This window comes from Callorhinus ursinus, unplaced genomic scaffold, assembly GCF_003265705.2.
Source record: "Callorhinus ursinus isolate GAN/ISIS: 27379988/994484 unplaced genomic scaffold, GSC_fseal_2.0 scaffold12, whole genome shotgun sequence".
NCBI lineage: Eukaryota > Metazoa > Chordata > Mammalia > Carnivora > Otariidae > Callorhinus > Callorhinus ursinus.
In genome coordinates this window covers 62383086-62402388 of record NW_027397074.1, presented here as the reverse complement: position 1 = coordinate 62402388, position 19303 = coordinate 62383086, and the positions used below count along the sequence as shown (strand labels likewise).

The window sequence follows — 19303 nt, the reverse complement described above, 5'->3', positions numbered from 1 at the left end:
GTTAGAGTTCTGTATAAATCTTTGCAACCATCAAAGAGAAAATGAACTTTTCTTTTCAAGTATACACATGGCGTGATGGGCTTTGAGGTTGACCATCTGGGTTTGAATCTTGGCGCTTCCAGGTACTAGGAATAGGATCTTGGGCAATTTTCCCTTTCTCTCTCACATTTTCTCCTCTGTATTTATAGATTGTTGTGAGGATTAAATGAGTTAATACAGCTAAATTACTTTGCAAGGAGCCTGGCACACAGCAAATACGTAATAAATATTTGTTGTAAAAATACAAATTATTAATGCTTATTATCATGTAACATAGCAACACCTGTTTGGATTAAACCTCCTGGAGTTGCAAAGTCTCTGTTCTCTATAGTCTCATTAAAGTTAATCATTAATCTTGATGAATTTCTCTGCCTCTTCCACCTCTTACCAAGTAAAAAGGTAGGCAAAACTACTGGTTGCTTACCAGGTGTTCTAAAGAAAGCACTTACCAACTTTCAAACACTGCAGTCCTATGAAGAAATATAATTTACATTGTAACACAGGACACTGTAACCCAGACACTCACTCACACTTAACACTGTACAAATATTTCATGAAACAATACTTATCCTCACGTTGTGCTATGAACTTTGAAGCTTTTGCCCTACTCTATTTAAGTGATTTGAAAACAACAAAATGTTGGTTGTGCCCCACTATTATTAATTTCATTATGTGCCATTGGCACATAGCATATTAAATACATTTTCAGATCACGAATTGTTTCAAGTGTGGTGCTATAAGAATATGGCATATGTCGTTTCTATACAGGCCAATTCAATGAATCAGAAAGCCATTTCATAAATATGGCCTCACCACCCTATTTGAGAGGCTTCATAAATTCAGTGAGATAGGGGGAACTAGGGGAAATACATGTAGAGTAAATATTGTGGTTTTATGCACCCTAAGAAACAAAGTGCCTTGGGGTGCCTGGGTGGCTCAGTCAGTTAAGCATCTGACTCTCAATTTCGGCTCAGGTCGTGATCTCAGGGTCCTGGGATTGAGCCCCCATTCAGGCTCCCTACTCAGCTGGGAGTCTGCTTGAGGATTCTCTCTCCCTCTTCCTCTGCCCCTCTGCCTACTCTCTCTCTCTCAAATAAATAAATCTTTAAAAAAGAAAAAAAAGTAAAAGAAACAAAGTGCCTCATTTGTTTGAAGCTAGATGGACCTCGGCTGGAATTCCAACTTCACAGCTTTACTATATTGTATTTTTGAGCAAGTTATTTAAACTCAGTTTTGGAGTCTTGATTTTTTGATTTGTTAAAAGTAATAGGCAAATAATATCTATTTTGACTAAGTTGTGAGCATTAAATGAGAACACATACCCAAAGGCCAGCAAAGGTCCAGCAAAGTACTGGGCACAAAGAAGGCTCTCAGAATGCATTTCTTGCTTCCTCCCATGTAATACAAACTGCAGAATTCACAGCTATTATTTAGGTTCTGTGTTTTATATTTTTGGAGAAAAGCTAAGGCTGGGTAGAATACTTAACTACGGTGAAACCCTATTATTTTTTTAATGCAATTTAATTTCTCCAACCATGTATTGTCCTGACATTCTACTTAATAATATTTAACAGTTATTAATTGTTCTGGGATGTGGATATGAACTGTGAAACAATTTTGTGTTGTCGGGTCAGCTTTCATATAATGGGATTTGGATTGACTTCCCAATTATCAATCCAATTGTAGGAAAAACGTGTGTAGAGGAGAAGAACATTTCTAACTGCTGTGTTGCTAAATAATTTAAACAAAAACGACGTGCAAATACACGTATTTTTCCCTCGGGCCAAACGTTTAAGGTTATCAGAGATCCAGTGTTTCAGGCAGGTAGCATTTTCACAATGTTAGCTAGCTTTTAAGGAGTCAAACGGTAATTGCCTAAGATCCTAGGTTGATTGAGACTGTCTCATAAAACCGATTCTAGAATGGGGCTGGTTATCTTAAATTCCTTTAAGGTCAGGGTTATGAAAGTGTGTGAATGAGGGGAAGGGGGGCGCGACACCTTTTTCCCACTCTCGGGTGCTAGCCGCTGCCAACCGCCGCCAAGCACCGCTGCTGCCGCACCCACGTGGCAAGTCCAGATAGCGCGGCGCCGGGCGGGGGCTACTGGGGCCCACCTCTCCCTCGGCTCGCCGGCCCTTCCCGCCCGCCGGCCGGGCGCCCGCTCGGTCCTCCACCGCCAGGGGGCGGGCGCGGCTTCCCGGTGGCGGGGGCCCATTGGTCGCGGCGGGGAAGCGGGGAGGAGGCCCGGCGGCGAGTGAGTTGGCTTCCTCCTGGCCACTTGCGGGGGTGAGGGGAAGCCGGAGGAGCCCGGGAGGAAGCGGGGGAGGAAGCGGGGGACGGAGCGGGAGGCGGCGGCGGCGGTGGGTGCCGTCGGCCTCCGGCAGGACTGACCGCTGAGAGGCCGGAAGGCAGGCGCGAGGCCGGTGAGACGGACGGGGAGGCGGAGGGAGCCGCGGCGGAGGGCGGCGAGGGATGGTGGGCGTCCAGGGGAAGTGGGGCACCTACCCTCACCTTCATCCTCCGCTCACGCGGCCCCCGCCGGCTGGGGGCGGGCCCCGGGGCGCGCCCGGGTCGTCGTGGCGCATCCTGCGGGGGAGGGGCGGAGGGGCGAGAGCGGGCAGGACCGGGGCCCCCGGAGCACGGTTGGCCGGGGTTCGGGCCGCCGCCCCGGCGGTGCTTCTCCTGCTCGGCGTCTCCCGGCCCGAGTCCGCGGAGGGCGGGGCGGCGCCTGCACCTGGCGCTCGGCTCGGCGCCTCGGCCGGGATGCGTGCCTCGCTGGGGCCCCGGCTTGCCGTCGGAAACCCGGGCCCAGTGCTCTGACGAGGCGAGGGTGGAACTGGATGTTGCATTTGTACTCTGTGGAGGGCCGTCTGGGCTCACTTGTAAAGTTTTAGCGTCTCCTAAACTGGAGGTACTTCTCAGTTTTAAAATTCATCCAGCTCATTGATTCTGGGCGTCATTGATGAATGTGCTGTTCCTTCTTTCTTTTTCTTCCCCATTTTCTTGCTACCGTCCTCAAAATTCTCTACTGTGTACCATGGTTAGTGACCCTAGATCTAAATAATACAATGACAAATTGATGATTTGAGGTTGGGATCTCCCCTCTGTTTCATCATCTTCTCCTTCCACCCTACTTTAAGTTTCATATAATAGAGAGCTGCTGTCTAATCGACAGAACCTTTGTTTTTATTTTCTTTAGTCAGAAACATATAGATAACAAGATGTGATACTAGGTAATTTTAGATTGCTTACTGGGCACTGTGCTGTATGCTTTCATATGCACTTTTATTTCTCACAAGCTAAAGAGTAAGTCCTTTTATCTGTCTTCCTGATTTTTACAGTTGAAAATGTGAACTCTCTTAGAGGTTAAGTAAAGGTACAGGGGTACCAGATGGCAGTAAATGCCAGACCCCTTGGACCCTTGACTACCTTGTGGGGTTAGTGGTATGCAGTCAGATTTACCAAGTTTTTGGAAACATTGCTGATATTCATACAGTGCGTTATGGAGTACAAAGAGATCTCCATTTTAACTTAGAAAATAAATAGTTTATGTTCTTCAACAAGAAATTGGCAGAATCGGCATCAGTTTGGTTCATATCATTAACTGTACCTCTTTCTAAAGGCTGCCAGTCTCTTGAGTTCTTTAGCTGTTTACTGAGGTTACCAACAGCCCCCCCTCTTTTTACAGGTGTTAGAAGCTTTGTTTCACAAATTCCATGTAATGTTTTCTCAGCTCACTGAAGACTAGCATTTCTTGATAGTGAGAAATAAACAGTCCGATGCAGTGATTCTCAACCAGGGGATCTCTCAGAATCAAACACAAAGGAGGCTTTTTAAAAAGGACATAGGCCACAGGCCGCGATCCTCCAAAATCCCCATGGGAGTGGACTTTTGTTTCAAAAGGGAATCAGAATAAGACTGAGCACCCCTGGGTTAAAGTGGCTTTCAAAATAAACTTAATAGATATTTTATTACAATTACAAAATTTGGATTGCTACCTTAAGCATTGGTAATTAATCTTTCATAATTAATGAAGATACATTAATGAGGGAAGGTAATTGGAGAGAGGGACAAAGGGCTAATAGATTGTTGAGTGGCAAAAAGTGGTAGTCTCGGTTTTGGGTCATCAGTCTTTTTTTTTTTACTACATATTTTAGATCTTAAGTGGTGTCAGTGTTCAAAAATTTTTATATTCATTTAAAAATATTAAAGTACCTCATATGTGCCTGTTACTAGGGGTATCAGGGACACTGTGAATAAGATAGCTTGGGCCTTCACAAAGCTATTTTCTTTGAGGCAGTGAGTCTTTCTCTTTTTTTCATTTTTATGCCCATTTCTTAAAGCTGAAAGGTGCAAGACCCAAGAAGCAACAAATTTTGACCTTAGGTCTCACAAAAATGCAGCTAGCTCAGAGCTTAGTACAGTAGCAAACATTTGTTTTGTCCTTAGTCCACAAGGATTCCTGTCTTTGGGATCACATATCTGGCTTTTAAGCAATAGTTCTGCATTTAGTTGATTCATGAATGGCATTAACCAAATTATTTAATTCCATGCAAGGCCTTATTTTCTTAATTTGGGGAGATTGAGCAAGATTCCTAAGATATTTAAACTTTAAGAGGTTTTGTGACTTTCATTGAGCTCCTAAAATACAGTCCGCTGACTTTCAGAGGAGGAAATTAAGTGTTCCAGTTCTTCTAAGTTTCCACTGCTTACCCCACTGGTATTCTTTTCATTCTCTTTTTCATTGGCCTCCTCCATTTGATTGAAGCTGTTCTAAGATGACTTACATTTCCCTTATTTGTAATCCAATTAATTTTTTCATCTACTCTTTGTGATTTTTCCAGTTTTACTCTGGTGAGTTTTTTTCTGATTTCTTTCTTTAGGAAATTAAATTCATTTAACATAAAATTTACTATGTTAAAGTGTACAACTCAGTGGCATTTAATACATTCACAGTGGTGTGCAGGCATCACCTCTGTTTAGTTCTAAAACACTTTCATCATTCCAGACGGAAACCTCATATCCATTAAACAGTTACTCCCCATCCCCTCTTCCCTTGAGCCCCTGGCAACCGTTAGTCTGCTTTCTGTCCCTGTGGATTTACCTGTTCTGGATATTTTATATAGATGGCGTTCTATAAGATGTGATCTCTTATGTCTCAGTTCTTTGACTCAGCATGATGTTTTAGAGGTTCATCCGTAGGATAGCATGTAAAAGAGTACTTCATTGACTTTATGACTAAATGATATTCCATGTATGGATGCATTCCACATTTTGTTTATAGTCATCCATTGATGGCCCCTGGTGAGTTTTTGTGTGCTAGGGAGAAAAAGTTACAGGGACATCTATAGCCGTGAGTCAGTTCCTGAGTGGATTTTGATCTTCAGTTCTACACAACTTAAGACATAGTATGGTGTCAGGTATACTATCAATACCATTCAGTATCTGCAGCTAAGTGATCGTTAAATGTGTTTTGAAGGACCTGTGATCAACAAAGATAAATTTCTTCCTTGGTTCAGAAAATTTTACTTACTACCTGTTTTTTGCAAAAGGCTGCTAACCCTCATTCAGCTTTTGTGGTAGAAATGGCATGCCATCCAGGGCAGACAACGGCTCTGCTCCTCCATTTCTTCTCGTGGAAGGTTTGACCGACAGCATTACGTCCCCTCTGGGTCCGTTAAATTCTGTAAACTATTTAAAGACAGTTTTAGGGCGCCTGGGTGGCTCAGTCGTTAAGCGTCTGCCTTCAGCTCAGGTGGTGATCCCAGGGTCCTGGGATCGAGCCCCGCATCGGGCTCCCTGCTCAGCGGGAAGCCTGCTTCTCCCTCTCCTACTCTCTCTGCTTGTGTTCCCTCTCTCACTTGTGTTTCTCTCTGTCAAATGAATAAATAAAATCTTAAAAAAAAATACAGTTTTAGTGGAGTAGCTATGTAGGGTATTCTTAAACATTCACTCAGAGTAGGAACTTGTAACTTCTCGCCTGGTACAGTGTAACATAGTTTTAGGAGATGAAGGTAGTTAGACTGTATGGAAATTTGTGCCTTTCTCTAATCTTTTTTTGTTGTTGCAATTTGTGAACTGGACACTTCTTTACATATGTGGAACTTCTTACAGTTAAAATGTATTTAGTATTATTTTTGCCCTTGTTCTCAATGATAGGTATTTTTGTCAGTCCATCTCTCTTTTCCTGGATGGTACAGTGTGGGATTAAGTGGTTTACATTACAGCTGTTTAACCTGCAGCTGTAGAACTCGGAAGGAGCAGGCCAAACTAGGTGTCATTTTCTGTTTTTGGCATGTTGGTGCTCCCGTTTACAGAAATCTGATCACCATTTGATTTCTTCCACTGGATTATAACTTTTTAAGCGAAATTCTGCTTTGGTGGGTGAGGAAAAACTGCAAGAAAACATTTGGGTAATTTTGAATCTAATACTGTTGTAACCATTGCAAACAAGAGTTCTCTCTTCGCTGTTCCTCAGTATGTTGTCTCCAGATTTATTCACTGCCCGCTTTTCCCTCCTCACCCCAACAGGAGACCTGGCCCAGAGTCAGGCTGATTTCCATTCATTGTTAAGGAAATAATGAAATTCTTGTTTTATGAGTTTTACCTTTGGGCTTTTTTGGCCTTGATCTGCCTCACCGCCCCCCCCCCCCATCTCTAAACTTCTCTGTGTGTTTGGATTGCTGTACTGTAGATCTGAAGTTCTCAGATCTGAGTGAGAGTGAGAACCACCTGGGGAGCTCATTAAACATGCAGGAGTTTTAATCCTCCTAGGGATTCTGGGCTCAGGAATTTGCATTTTAAAAAGCCCACCAATAATCGTGGTGTCCATGCTGTGGGTTACATTTGTAGTTAGGGCTTCAAAGAACCAGATATACTGGTTTACAAAATCTTGGATTACAAAATCCAAGATATTTGTAAGGTACACCATTATTTTATATACTACCATGGGGGAAAAATGTGGTTGTAAACCTCATCCCAGTTTAAGACATGTTATGATGAGGGAAGTAGTGTATACCTTACAATCAATAAAATCATCTCAGGTGCCCCAGGAACCACAGGCCCCTCTTAAGGTAAATGATTATGAGTCGTAGAAGCTATGAGATACAAGAATTACAGTGTAGCATTTCTTCAGATCTTTTACCATGTAAAGTATTTGTTTACAATACAATTTAATGTAAGGTGTCCTTACCTGACATTTATTTGTAATGAAGATTATACTGATGACTTGTTTTAAAATGTAAGGTAGCTGGATGGAAGGGTGTAATGTACTCCAGTTTGGCCCCGTATCATTTTCATCCTATCCATTTCTAGTCATTTATGTGTTGATAGTTCAGTTCAAAAGTCTTATTTCCAGTTTCTTTGTACTTTAGTGATTTCCATTTTTAATTACTGAGATATTAATGTAATGTCACATTGACATCATGTGTGGCTTGACCATTTGATTTCTATCTTTCTTATCACCCTTTTTCTTTTAGAGAGTCCCTATTGATGCCAGGAGCTGATAATATGCATGTATACCAGCCATCTACTGTCCTCTCTTGAGTAGTTACAGGATATAGTGGTAATAATCAGGGTAAACAGCAGTTTGTCTCTGAATAAACCTGAACTCTGGCTGCCAACTGAAGAAGTGCCTTTGTGGCATATCAGGTACTGAATGACAGAATGCCTGTGTGTTCCAACAAATCTTTCTCCACTAATGAGAATTCAGCGAAGAGCAACCCCACCTACTTAGGGTGCTTCCTTCAGTGGTATCATCTTAGAAAATGAAATATTTTTGTCGGGAAGAGGTTGGCTAGCCCTGTTAGATTTGGGAGGGGAAGCAGGACACATGTCCATTTAGTTTTTAATCACCTGAAGTACTTACAGAAAACGTGGTTAAAAAGCTTGTTGATCAACTGAAATATTTCCAAAATCTGATACCTCAAAGTCCTGAAGAGGTAAGAACTTTAGATCTCTAGCTAATTCACATGGGTTGAAGGAGTTGGACTAGGGAATCCTTAACTTTGAGATGAATCATGTTGAAATACATTTTCTCTTAGGATGTAGTGTGGGTGATCTGCCAAGTGTGGTTACTTCTCCCTCCACTGAGTCTCTGGGGTGAGGTTGATCTAGGAGAGGCACGGGCATGATTTTACTTAGCAGGGCTCCTTTGCTTTTGTACATGGAAAGACAGGTTGATTGTCATATTTCATTCTTAGAAGAAGGGCATTTTATCTAACTGCTGTAGATCAGGTAGACGTTTTCAAAGGGTTGCTCTCTCCATTCCCTGCCAGGAGAACCAACTAAAAACAAGGTGTAGGTATTTATGGTGGACTATGGAGGAAAGCAAAATTCACCCAGAACAATCCCAGTATGCTTCATATTAAGCATTGGTTAGCATTCTGGAGGGGACTTAGAAACACTTTCTGGCTCATCTGTGCTTTTTCATAGTATGCTTTTAAATCTTTTTGTTTTTTAGCCATAATTAGCTACTAATCCGCTTTTTAATGTATTTTGAATATGATGCATTACAAAATAAGAAAAGCCATTTGATGGTAGTTCAAATAATGTAAAAAATCTAGGCATAGATTATATCCCTCTCTTCCCAATGTTTTCAATAGGAAATTAAAATTCTTTTCTGAAAGATTTGTTGGTACTCTTGAGCCATTATTTAAGTTTTGGTCTGTTGCTTTACAGTCTCATATTTTTGAAAGCCGCTTTGCAGAAGGAGTAGGTACGTTCATGTTTTTCTTCAGTGATCATTTGAAAAAAATAGTTATTCTTGACATTATAGAATCCATACAGATCTCCTCTCCCCATTCCCAGGAGTATGTTGATTTTTTGCTCCTTTTTTCTTCCAGTCGAAAGAAGGTTAGTTTGGTCCTTTAAAAACCTGGGATACTTTTCTAATTGTTAGGTAGTTATTTAAAAAAATTTTCATTTGGGGTGCCTGGGTGGCCAAGTCGATTAAAAGTGTCTGACTCTTGATTTCCGGCCAGGTCACGATCTCAGGGTTGTGAGATCGAGCCCTGTATTGGGCTCTGCACTGAGCTTGGAGTCTGCTTAAGATTCTCTCCCTCTGCCCCTCACCCCCACCTCTGCTTGCATGCACTCTCTCTTTCCCTCAAAGAAAAAAAAATTTTTTCCTTTAATTATTACCAGGTTAAACCTACCCGGTTCTTAAAAAGGTGTGTAACGTGTGTATGTTGAAGTGGTAGACTCTTTTAAATGGATGCATTTTCTAGGATTGAGAATCAGAGTGGCCTACTAGTACTGAAATACTTTATGAAGTTAGTAATCGGATTTTTTTCTATTAAGCATTTAGTGTTAACACCAAATTCTATTAAATTCATAATATTCATAACACAATGAGAGCAGCTCAGATGTCATCATCAGTTTTTAAATGTTCTGGTGCTTTCAGATGAATGCAGTCTTCTCACTCCTCTGCATTCTGTCATTTTAAAAATGTATCTAGCCTGGCAAGGTGAGTGTGTGGTGAGACAGGGCACTTGATAGCAGTCTGCAGCTACTATAGTGATAGTTTGTGGGGTTTTTTTTTAAAGTAAAGATTTTTGAAAGCTTAGTATTTGCAATTTTAAAAGTTGATCAAACATCGGATACACACCCACCCGCTTTAAGCCTATCACAAAAATAATCACTTTTAAATACCTATGTAAAGAAAACAGTAGTGTCAGTTTTCTTCACCAGCATAATTTTACAGTTAATGAAATGGGTTGTAATAACATTAATTTTTATCCATTTCTTTATACCTGCTCAGATTGCTTTGGAAAACATTCCAAAGTCTAGATTATACCTGTGTTTGCTATAGATGGATTGCTTCATTTATGGGAAGGGAAGGATTTTTTTTTTTCCTTCCTTTTCAAGAGGATCCATTACGTTGTTCCTCATGGAGTACCTGCTTCTTCCAATGGAGACCAGTGGAGTAAGAAACTGTACGATGAACGCATACAGAACACAAAATTTAGGGTTGTTCCATCTGTCCTACATCTGTGGCAGTACTTCCAAGAGGACCAGTAGAAGCCTTGTGGAACTTATGTCCTGCAAATAACCCTGCAAGAAATGTTGAAATATTAGGGCATGGTCTATTTTAAAAGTTTTTTTTTTGTTTTTTTGTTTTTTTTTAGTTTAAATTTTACTTTTGATTTCTGTCTCAGGTTGTCAAATTACGACCCATGGGTCACTGTGGCTCCTGAGCCAAGATAGGTTTTTATGTTTTTAAGTGATTGGGAAAAAAGTCAAAAGAAAAGTATTACTTGGTAACATGAAAACTTTATGAAATCCAAATTTCAGTGTTCATAAAGTTTTATTGTAACACAGCTGGGCCCATTGTTTACGTATGTCTATGGCTGCTTTCCAGGTACAACTGCCAAGCAGAGTAGTTGCCATGGGGACTGTATGTATGGGCAACAAAACCTAAAATATTTACCGTCTGGCCCTTTTGCAAATTGTTTTTAACGCCATACTTCTGTTTGTAAACTATGGGAGAGTAACTCACCCTCATGACCATTAGGTGTAGAGTCGTTTTGTTTTCAGTGTTTGCTCATTTCCCTCTTTAACTGCTCTAGGACTGAAAATGTAATCTCTTACGTTCTGATTTTGAGGAAGCCTGTTATTAGGCTGGGTTCTTTAGAGATACTGCACTGAGAGGAGATAAGATACCGGAGATTGATCGATAATCCTGAGGAATTGGCTGCTGTGGTTGTGGAGGCTGAGAAGTCCCAGGCGGCTGGGGGAGCCAGTGAATCTTCCTCCAGCCGTGGAACCGACAAAGCCCGCGTTGAAGTTTCAGTCCTGATTCCAAGGCAGCTGAAGATGACGTTCCAGGCGGAAGACTGTGTGGGCAGAGAGAGCTAATTCTCCCTTACTCAGATTTTTTTGGTTCTGTTCAGGCCTGCAATTGGATGAGGCGGATTTTTGTTGGGGAGAGCCACCTGCTTTACTCAGATGTTAGGCTCATCCAGAAACACCCTCACAGACAATCCCGTAATAACGGTTAAGCAGGTATCTGGGTATTCCATGGCCCAGTCAAGTTGACACATAAAATTTAGCCATCATAGGGCCTAAATGTACTGAAACCTATCTGCTTACACTGACCTTTGTTTTTCTTCGTCTTTGTGAAAAGCCCTAGTTTGCATGAGTATTACAGTCACCCGAACTTGACTCAGTTGATGCATGTGCATTGCCATTTGACCAGCACCGAATTAAAGTTGGATTGAATTAAGTGATGGTTTCTTTATATTTGCAGAGAAGGATTTATAGTACTTTCTTCTGGTTTAGTTGATTGTCGCTTGTTAATAGTGAATCCATCAGTGGGTGTTTTTGTATGCTTCATTTTCTTCTATGCTTTCTGTCTTGGAGGGGTGTTTTAATATGTGCGCTTAATCATTTTGATGAACTGTCAGATCTCTGGAGTGGCTAGTTGGCAGCAGAGGTTAACAAATTCCTGAGCAATTTACAAAAGCCACATTGATTGGCATGGAATTTGGTCAGCAAGTTGCTTCTATTAGAGTATGTCAGTGAGCTCCTGAGGTGAGAGGGAAGTGTATTTGTACTATCAGCTTCTTAACCCTTTGTATGACTTGAGACAAACCCTTTGATCTCATTTCTAATGCCATCAAAACACGCACTACACCTAGGGGGCTCCTGGGAAGATTACATAAAATAAGAATGTGTACAAAAAGCACTGCTGAGTGCATTACCTAGTTTATTTTAATTGACAAGACCTTCCCCTCCTGGTAAATAATTGTTTTTATGGCTTATTTAGTTGAAATAGAATGGTGTTCTTGTCGTTCACCCGTTGTAACTCAAGTCTGCTTCTTAAAGAGAGAATGAAAGTATCACTTGATCTCTGTTTTTATCTGTTGTCCTCAAATTGATTAATTCTAGGTTGAGGCCTGTTGAGTCAGGTCTGATTTTAATAAAACTTGACCAAATTAGAGTAAAGTAGGTAGTTGGGTTAAAGAAAATGTTTAAATGACAAGGTATTCAAAGAAATTCTGGATGTCAGTCTGAGATCCTAATGTGGGCTCTCTTCTGCAGTCTAGGTCACATACTGTTCTGTGGCCGAGGGGCATTGGGGTGGCCCTCCTTGCAGCATACTCTCAGATGATTGTGCACTTCTACACATTAGCAGCCTGATTGGGTTTGAGCATTTATTTAAAACACTGAAACTTGTTGTTTTGACTTAGACTACACTCTTGGGGAGCAAAGGTACTATCAGAGGTTTTTTGGTTTTGTTCCTTTTTTTAAATTTTATTTTATTATGTTAGTCACCATACATTACATCATTAGTTTTTGATGTAGTGTTCCATGATTCATTGTTTGTGTATAACACCCAGTGCTCCATGCAGTATGTGCCCTCTTTAATACCCATCACCAGGCTAACCCATCCCTCCACCCTCCTCCCCTCTAGAACCCTCAGTTTGTTTCTCAGAGTCCATAGTCTCTCATGGTTCATCTCCCATTCTGATCCCCCCCACCTTCATTTTTCCCTTCGTACCATCTTTTTTTTTTTTTTTAACCTATGTATTATTTGTTTCAGGGGTACAGGTCTGTGGTTCATCAGTCTTAACAATTCACAGTGCTCACCATAGTACATACCCTCCCCAAAGTCTATCACCCAGCCACCCCATCCCTCCCACCCCCCCACCACTCCAGCAACCCTCAGTTTGTTTCCTGAGATTAAGAATTCCTCATATCAGTGAGATCATATGATACTTGTCTTTCTCTGATTGACTTATTTCACTTAGCATAATACCCTCTAGTTCCATCCACATCATTGCAAATGGCAAAATTTTGTTGTGGTTTTTTTTTTTTTTTGATGGCTGCAGAATATCCCATTGTATATATATACCACATCTTCTTTATCCATTCATCTGTCAGTGGACATCTTGGCTCTTTCCATAGTTTCGCTGTTGTGGACATTGCTGCTATAAACATTGGGGTGCATGTACCCCTTCGGATCACTACATTTGTATCTTTAGGGTAAATACCCTGTAGTGCAATTAACTGGGTCGTATGGTAGCTCTATTTTCAACTTTTTGAAGAACCTCCATACTGTTTTCCAGAGTGGCTGCACCAGCTTGCATTCCCACCAACAGTGTAGGAGGGTTCTCCTTTCTCCGCATCCTGGACAACATCTGTGGTTTCCGGACTTGTTAATTTTAGCCAATTTGACTGGGGGTGTGAGGTGGTATCCCATTGAGTTTTGATTTGGATTTCCCTGATGCCGAGCGATGTTGAGCACTTTTTCATGTGTCTGTTGGCCATTTGGATATCTTCTTTGGAAAACTGTTCATGTCTTCTGCCCATTTCTTGATTGGATCATTTGTTCTTTGGGTGTTGAGTTTGATAAGTTCTTTATAGATTTTGGACACTTGCCCTTTATCTGCTATGTCATTTGCAAATATCTTCTCCCATTCTGTCGGTTGTCTTTTGGTCTGGTTAACTGTTTCCTTTGCTGTGCAAAAGCTTTTTATCTTGATGAAATCCCAATAGTTCATTTTTGCCCTTGCTTCCCTTGCCCTTGGTGCTGTTTCTAGTAAGAAGTTGCTGCGGCTGAGGTGAAGGAGGTTGCTGCCTGTGTTCTCCTCAAGCATTTTGATGGACTCCTCTCTCACATTTAGGTCTTTCATCCATTTTGAGTCTGTTTTTGTGTGTGGTGTAAGGAAATGGTCCAGTTTCATTCTCTGCATGTGGCTGTCCAATTTTCCCAACACCATTTGTTGAAGAGACTTTTTTCCATTGGACATTCTTTCTGCCTTGTCGAAGATTAGTTGACCATAGAGTTGAGGGTCCATTTCTGGGCTCTCTGTTCTGTTGGTTTTGTTCCTTTCTAGTCTATCTTAAAAGTGCTCTTCCTACCACCAGTATTCTAGTTTTGGTAAATAGCTCCAATTTCTGTATCTCTACCTTTTTAATGAATGTATCAGAAAAACTGTAGATTCTTCCACCTGTTGCTTCTGGATTCAAGAGCTGTGAATTTCTAGCCCAGGACTTTTTACTTTTTTACTGTTGTGTTAATTTTCTGTGAAGCTGTTTTATCCTTGCTTGATTGTTGGAGGTTCAGCCTGAGGTTTATGCCAGGTATATTCCACTAAATTTCTGCTTTTTTCTCCTTGAGATGATTATATGTAATGATTTTCTTTTTTTTAAATGTCATCCTAAGAAGACAAGTTAGGAATGACTTGGAATTAGCATACTGTAAACACGTTCCTTGATATGCTCTCAAATATATTCGATACTTTTTCCTTATGCTGATCTACACTCTTGCGTCATTAATTTGTCATAAGCAAACTAATTAAAAATGTGTTAGGCTGAGATTTTATGAGATTTTAATTTAGAGATTTTATGAAATGTTCTCTCAGAAATTTAATGGAAAACATGAATTCCGCTAGACATTTGCAGTCGCTTATTGTGGTCCTGTTAGTATCAGTGTAGAAGCAGGCCTGTGGGACAGTGCCAGTAGGGGGTGGGTTTGTGAGGCGGTGACTTCGCTGGCGCAGGGGTCCTCTGCGGGGATGGAAGTAGTGAAAAAGAACAGCATGCGTCTGCCCAACTGCTTACCCATTTCCAAAGAAATTTTCTAGGCCACATTCAGATAAGAGCGAAGTTATTTTGGAATATTAACTGGGAGGAAAGGTCTGTGAGTGTTGTGAGTGTAGTGTTCCATTTTGCTGGAAGTCAAAAGAGGATTTAAAACCAGTCATGGGTTTCATTTGAAAAGCCAAGGATTTTTTTTTTTTCTTTCTGCTTTTATGTGATGGCTTATGGATACTTTAGTATCTGTTGTTTCCTTTTAGTATTTCCCTAGCCTGTGGATAAGTAGTTAGCTTAAATAGATTGATAACACTGGCTTTTCGTATTATGTGCAAGGTGTTCAGATAACAGAGGAAAAGAAATCAATAATGCTCCATTTGCTATTAGTTTAAATGTTGACATTTTCTTCAGGGGAAATTGGGCAGAAGAAAGGGAGCTCTCCTATGAACACTGGTCCTTGGATGCTCACCACCCCCACTCTGGTCTATTTCTTACTGGTGAATGAACAAACTGGATGGTTCACTTCCTTTCTGTGTCCTTCAGGGGTGTGCTGCTATTTTTATTTAAAACATTCTGTGAATTACTAGATCAGACATCAGCATTGAAACATCGGTATCAAGGACAATCTAAAACAAAGGTCTCAGATTCATTAATCAAAATTTTCTTTTGAATTCCTTTCCTATACCATAGGTGGAGTAGACTGAGGCAGCTGTCTAGTTAAACCTCTGCATGAATTTCCTATCAAACTCATTTACTTGCTTTTTCATTTTCTTTTTAAAATTTCACCTATCTTGAGTAATTTCCTAGGAGGGAAACACACACAAATGTCATGACATTTGTCTAATTAGGTTATTATATATACTTCAAGTCAAACTCAATCTAGGCAGGAATGCTCATTCTAGACCTAATGATGTTTGCCTTTTCTTTTGATTTTAGGAGGTTGTTTAATGAAAAGTGCCATAGACTGAAAAACGAAACATGAGGGTAGCAGGTAAGATACTTAATTCAGTAGAAATAGTTTTACTTTTCACATAACTTGTTTATTTAAATGGCTAAAGGAGAGAGTAAGTAATCTTTTTCTATATTAAGAACAAAGCTGATACAGATACATAACAGACTAAATCACTACTTCGCCTACTTTTTTATGTAGTCAGTAAATCACAAATTGGACAGACTTTTGTGAAAATTATTTATATGAAATTTTTTTAAGGGGCGCCTGGGTGGCTCAGGCGTTAAGCGTCTGCCTTCGGCTCAGGTCATGATTCCAGGGTCCTGGGATCGAGCCCCGCATCGGGCTCCCCGCTCAGCGGGAAGCCTGCTTCTCCCTCTCCCGCTCCTCCTGCTTGTGTTCCCTCTCTCTCTGTGAAATAAATAAATGAAAAAAAAAAATCTTTGAAATTTTTTTAAGTTATGGCTTTAATGTTTATGTTCTTATACATTAAGCTTATTTGCCTAATAGAATAAAATGCCCATATGAGTAACAATTTTGACAACCTAAGGAGACTGATTTTTGTTTTTGCTAAGTTCTTGCTTTTTGAGAAAAATAAGTCATAAAGTTTAGAAGAAGCTTATGTCTTTGCTATATATGTACTTACCTGGAAACTGGAAACTAGTGTATGTGAACAATTCGGTAAAATGTATGTTTGCTTAAGTGAATATTTGCTGGTTCGAGTTCAATCTGCCTAAGTGAGGTTATGTCTAAGATAAGCATATTGAGGAAATTGCAAAACATAGCTCGATGTTCATAGTGTTAAGGTAACTATCTTTGAACATTATAGAAAGATGCATAAATACTGGGAGAGGCTGACGCCCCTTCTTGCCTTGACTGTGGAAGTGTGTTCTCCCAGTGCCTCCCCTCCCTTCAGCACAGCCAAGGCCCTAGACGAAACGCACACTTTACGTAGAAATTTCTACTATGTGTCTTTCCAGCATAGAAGGTAACTTGTAATTTCTCAAAATCGAGATAGTCTTTCTTGTAATTATCATCTTCTCACCAGCAAGCCAAGTATTTTCCTACGGGGGGGCGCATCTCTTAAAAAGTGTCTAAAGTCAAGGTGGGTGAACAAAACGAGACTTCTTGCTTCAGTCGTCATTTTGTGGAATCAGGTGCAGGTGATTAAACATCATACTCATTAAGCAGAGATACCAGGGTTCACAGATGCCCTTGTGGAAATTTGGAAATCTGGACTCCTACAAAACTGTCCTTTTTTTGAGTAGCTATTCAGTTGTTGAAGGAAAATATTCCCAGAAACTAAGAGCTTATTTGTGGTTTAAAAAACATATTACAATGTCTTTTTTTTTTAATGATCTTTGAATACGGCAGGACTGACTACTGATGATCACATGTCTCCACATGATTTTAAAAGTACATTAATTAAACATAGTGATTGAAATAATCAAGTTTTCTCTTCCTCACATGACTACACTCATTCTAGTTGAAATTAAATTTTCATTTAGTTCATTTCTCTGATTCTGATTTCATTTAGTTCATTTCTCTGATTCTCCAATTCCAAGGTTAATTGATAAATATTCATTGAGTACTTATTTTATGTTTAGCAGTATTCCTAGTATTGGTCTTGAAGGGGTTGGTTTTGATGAGCAAAGAGAGAAGATTAGCTGTTAATTTATTGCCTTTAGTGTGCTTAATCTTTTCTAATTTAAGAAAATCTAGTTGCTTTGAAATATTCTCATAGCCTTTATTTTTATAGTAAGGCAACAGTGTCTAAAGTGTATGCTTTTTGGTTTGTGAAAAATAGGGACACACCCAGATTAGTGCAGTCCATGGCTAGAAGGAAGAGAGAGTCTCATGGAAAGTTAAGAATGGGGACTATGACAATAGCCAAACTATGGAAAGAGCCTAGATGTCCATTCATATATCTACACGGTGGAATATTATGCAGCCATCAAAAAATGAAATCTTGCCATTTGTAATGACATGGATGGAACTAGAGGGTATTATGCTAAGTGAAATAAGTCAATCAGAGAAAGACAAGTATCATATGATCTCACTGATAGGACGAATTTGAGAAACAAGACAGAGGATCATAGGGGAAGGGAGGGAAAAATGAAACAAGACAAAACCAGAGAGGGAGACAAACCGTAAGAGACTCAATCTCAGGAAACAAACTGAGGGTTGCTGGAGTGGTGGGGGGTGGGAGGGATGGGGTGGCTGGGTGATCGACATTGGGGAGGGTATGTGCTATGGTGAGCGCTGTGACTTGTGTAAGACTGATGAATCACAGACCTGTACCCCTGAAGCAAATAATACATTATATGTTAATAAAAAAAATAAAAAAAAAAAACAAAAACCTTGTAAAGTTGAAAGGATTAAAATTTTTAACCCCCTCCCCCCAAAAAAAGAATGGGCACTATGGTGTGGTATGGTCAGGTCCCTTTATGTCCAGAGTTGAACGGTGACTAGCTCTGGAGGAGACCCCTCTGTAACGGAAGTTCTAGAACTCTAGCATTATGGAGGCTGTGCTAGTATTTACCTGCCTGCTCCTTTCTGGGGCCATCTGTTTATTCTGTTAACCACTTCATTTCTCGATCTCGAACTTTTCTCTGCCTTAGAGCTTTTATTTCCTCTTAGTTCCTCTGAGGGTCCAGTGCCAGTGACTAGGTCTTGGGTGAAGACTCACTTCTGCCAGTAACTAGTTATGTGACCTTAGGCAAGTGACCAAAAAATTTTCAGCCTTGATGTCTTTTCTGTAAAATGAAAATAATACACTGGAAAGCTGTGCTAATGCGATTATGCTTATAAAGCATTTAGCTCTATAGAAGGTACTCAGTAAATGGTGTGTGTGTGTATTGTATACACAAATGTATATATGTACGTATGCATATATATGATGTATATGTTGTATACAGTTTGTTTAGTGTAGGCTCAGGTCTAACTTCGTATTGAATTTAGTCTAGAACTTTCATGTATTATAACCTTGATATTTCATTCATTTTAATATTTTAATCTTAAACACTAAAGGTTTCATATAGCTGCTCTAAGGGGCAGGGAAAAGTTATCTCTGGTTGCACATGCTCATGATTGCTAGGAAATGAGTGGTTAAGACTGTCATATGATACACAGTCTTCCAGCCCTGGGTCTTAAGTGATCAAGAAGGAATGTGTCACCTCTTAACATTCATCTATTTAGCAAACACTTGTTGAGAGGAATGACTATGTCCAGGCACTCTGCTAGATCCTTGGGGCCAAGAGCTCAAAGCCTATTGGAATTTTGCTCTCTTAGGCACTAAACATGTAGGCAACTTGTAGTTGCTTTTGAAAGTAAGTGATTTTTGGCGGGGAGAAGGTCGGACACAGCAGGTGTGGAGATTGATTAGGTTAGTGAGGCTTCCTCACTGCCATCTCATTTCTGTGTTTGTAGAGTGTTTCTAAATAGAAGTGAGGAGCTCTGTGAAACCAGCACTTCTCAGCATCACTGGCCCTTTGAGAGCATCAGTTCATTCTCTTCCTGCTCCTTGAAGGATGTAGTCCTAGTTCTTTAGGTTTAGGAAATTAGAGCGAACATATAGTTCCTTTTTTACTCTTCCTTACCCACTGAGTTGAGTTTTGGGAGTGTTGTAGGAGAATGTGGTAATTTGGTGCTAGAATGGAGTACTGTACCAAGCACTGGGCCACCCCATCAGGATCCCTGGATTCTGGGCCTTCTGCTGCTGCGATGTTATTTGTAATCGGGCGCAATTGCCTGACCTCTGGGCTTTTGTGTCCT

General features: G+C 40.4%; 1 protein-coding gene across 3 annotated transcripts in view; it reads left to right on the top strand.

Moving 5' to 3' along the window:
* The first annotated feature begins 2246 nt into the window (after positions 1-2246).
* Positions 2247-19303, top strand: part of FAM3C (FAM3 metabolism regulating signaling molecule C) — a 53372-nt gene continuing 36315 nt past the window's right edge. Inside the window, exons 1-3 of one of the 3 annotated variants that reach the window (XM_073899134.1) lie at positions 2397-2462; positions 7518-7689; positions 15517-15571. In XM_073899134.1, coding sequence (XP_073755235.1) covers positions 15559-15571 — 13 coding nt within the window. In that variant the 5' untranslated portion in view covers positions 2397-2462; positions 7518-7689; positions 15517-15558. Of the gene's footprint in view, positions 2294-2343; positions 2463-7517; positions 7690-15516; positions 15572-19303 lie in introns of those variants that run through there. The other 2 variants (XM_073899133.1, XM_025865720.2) reach the window with 2 other exon arrangements.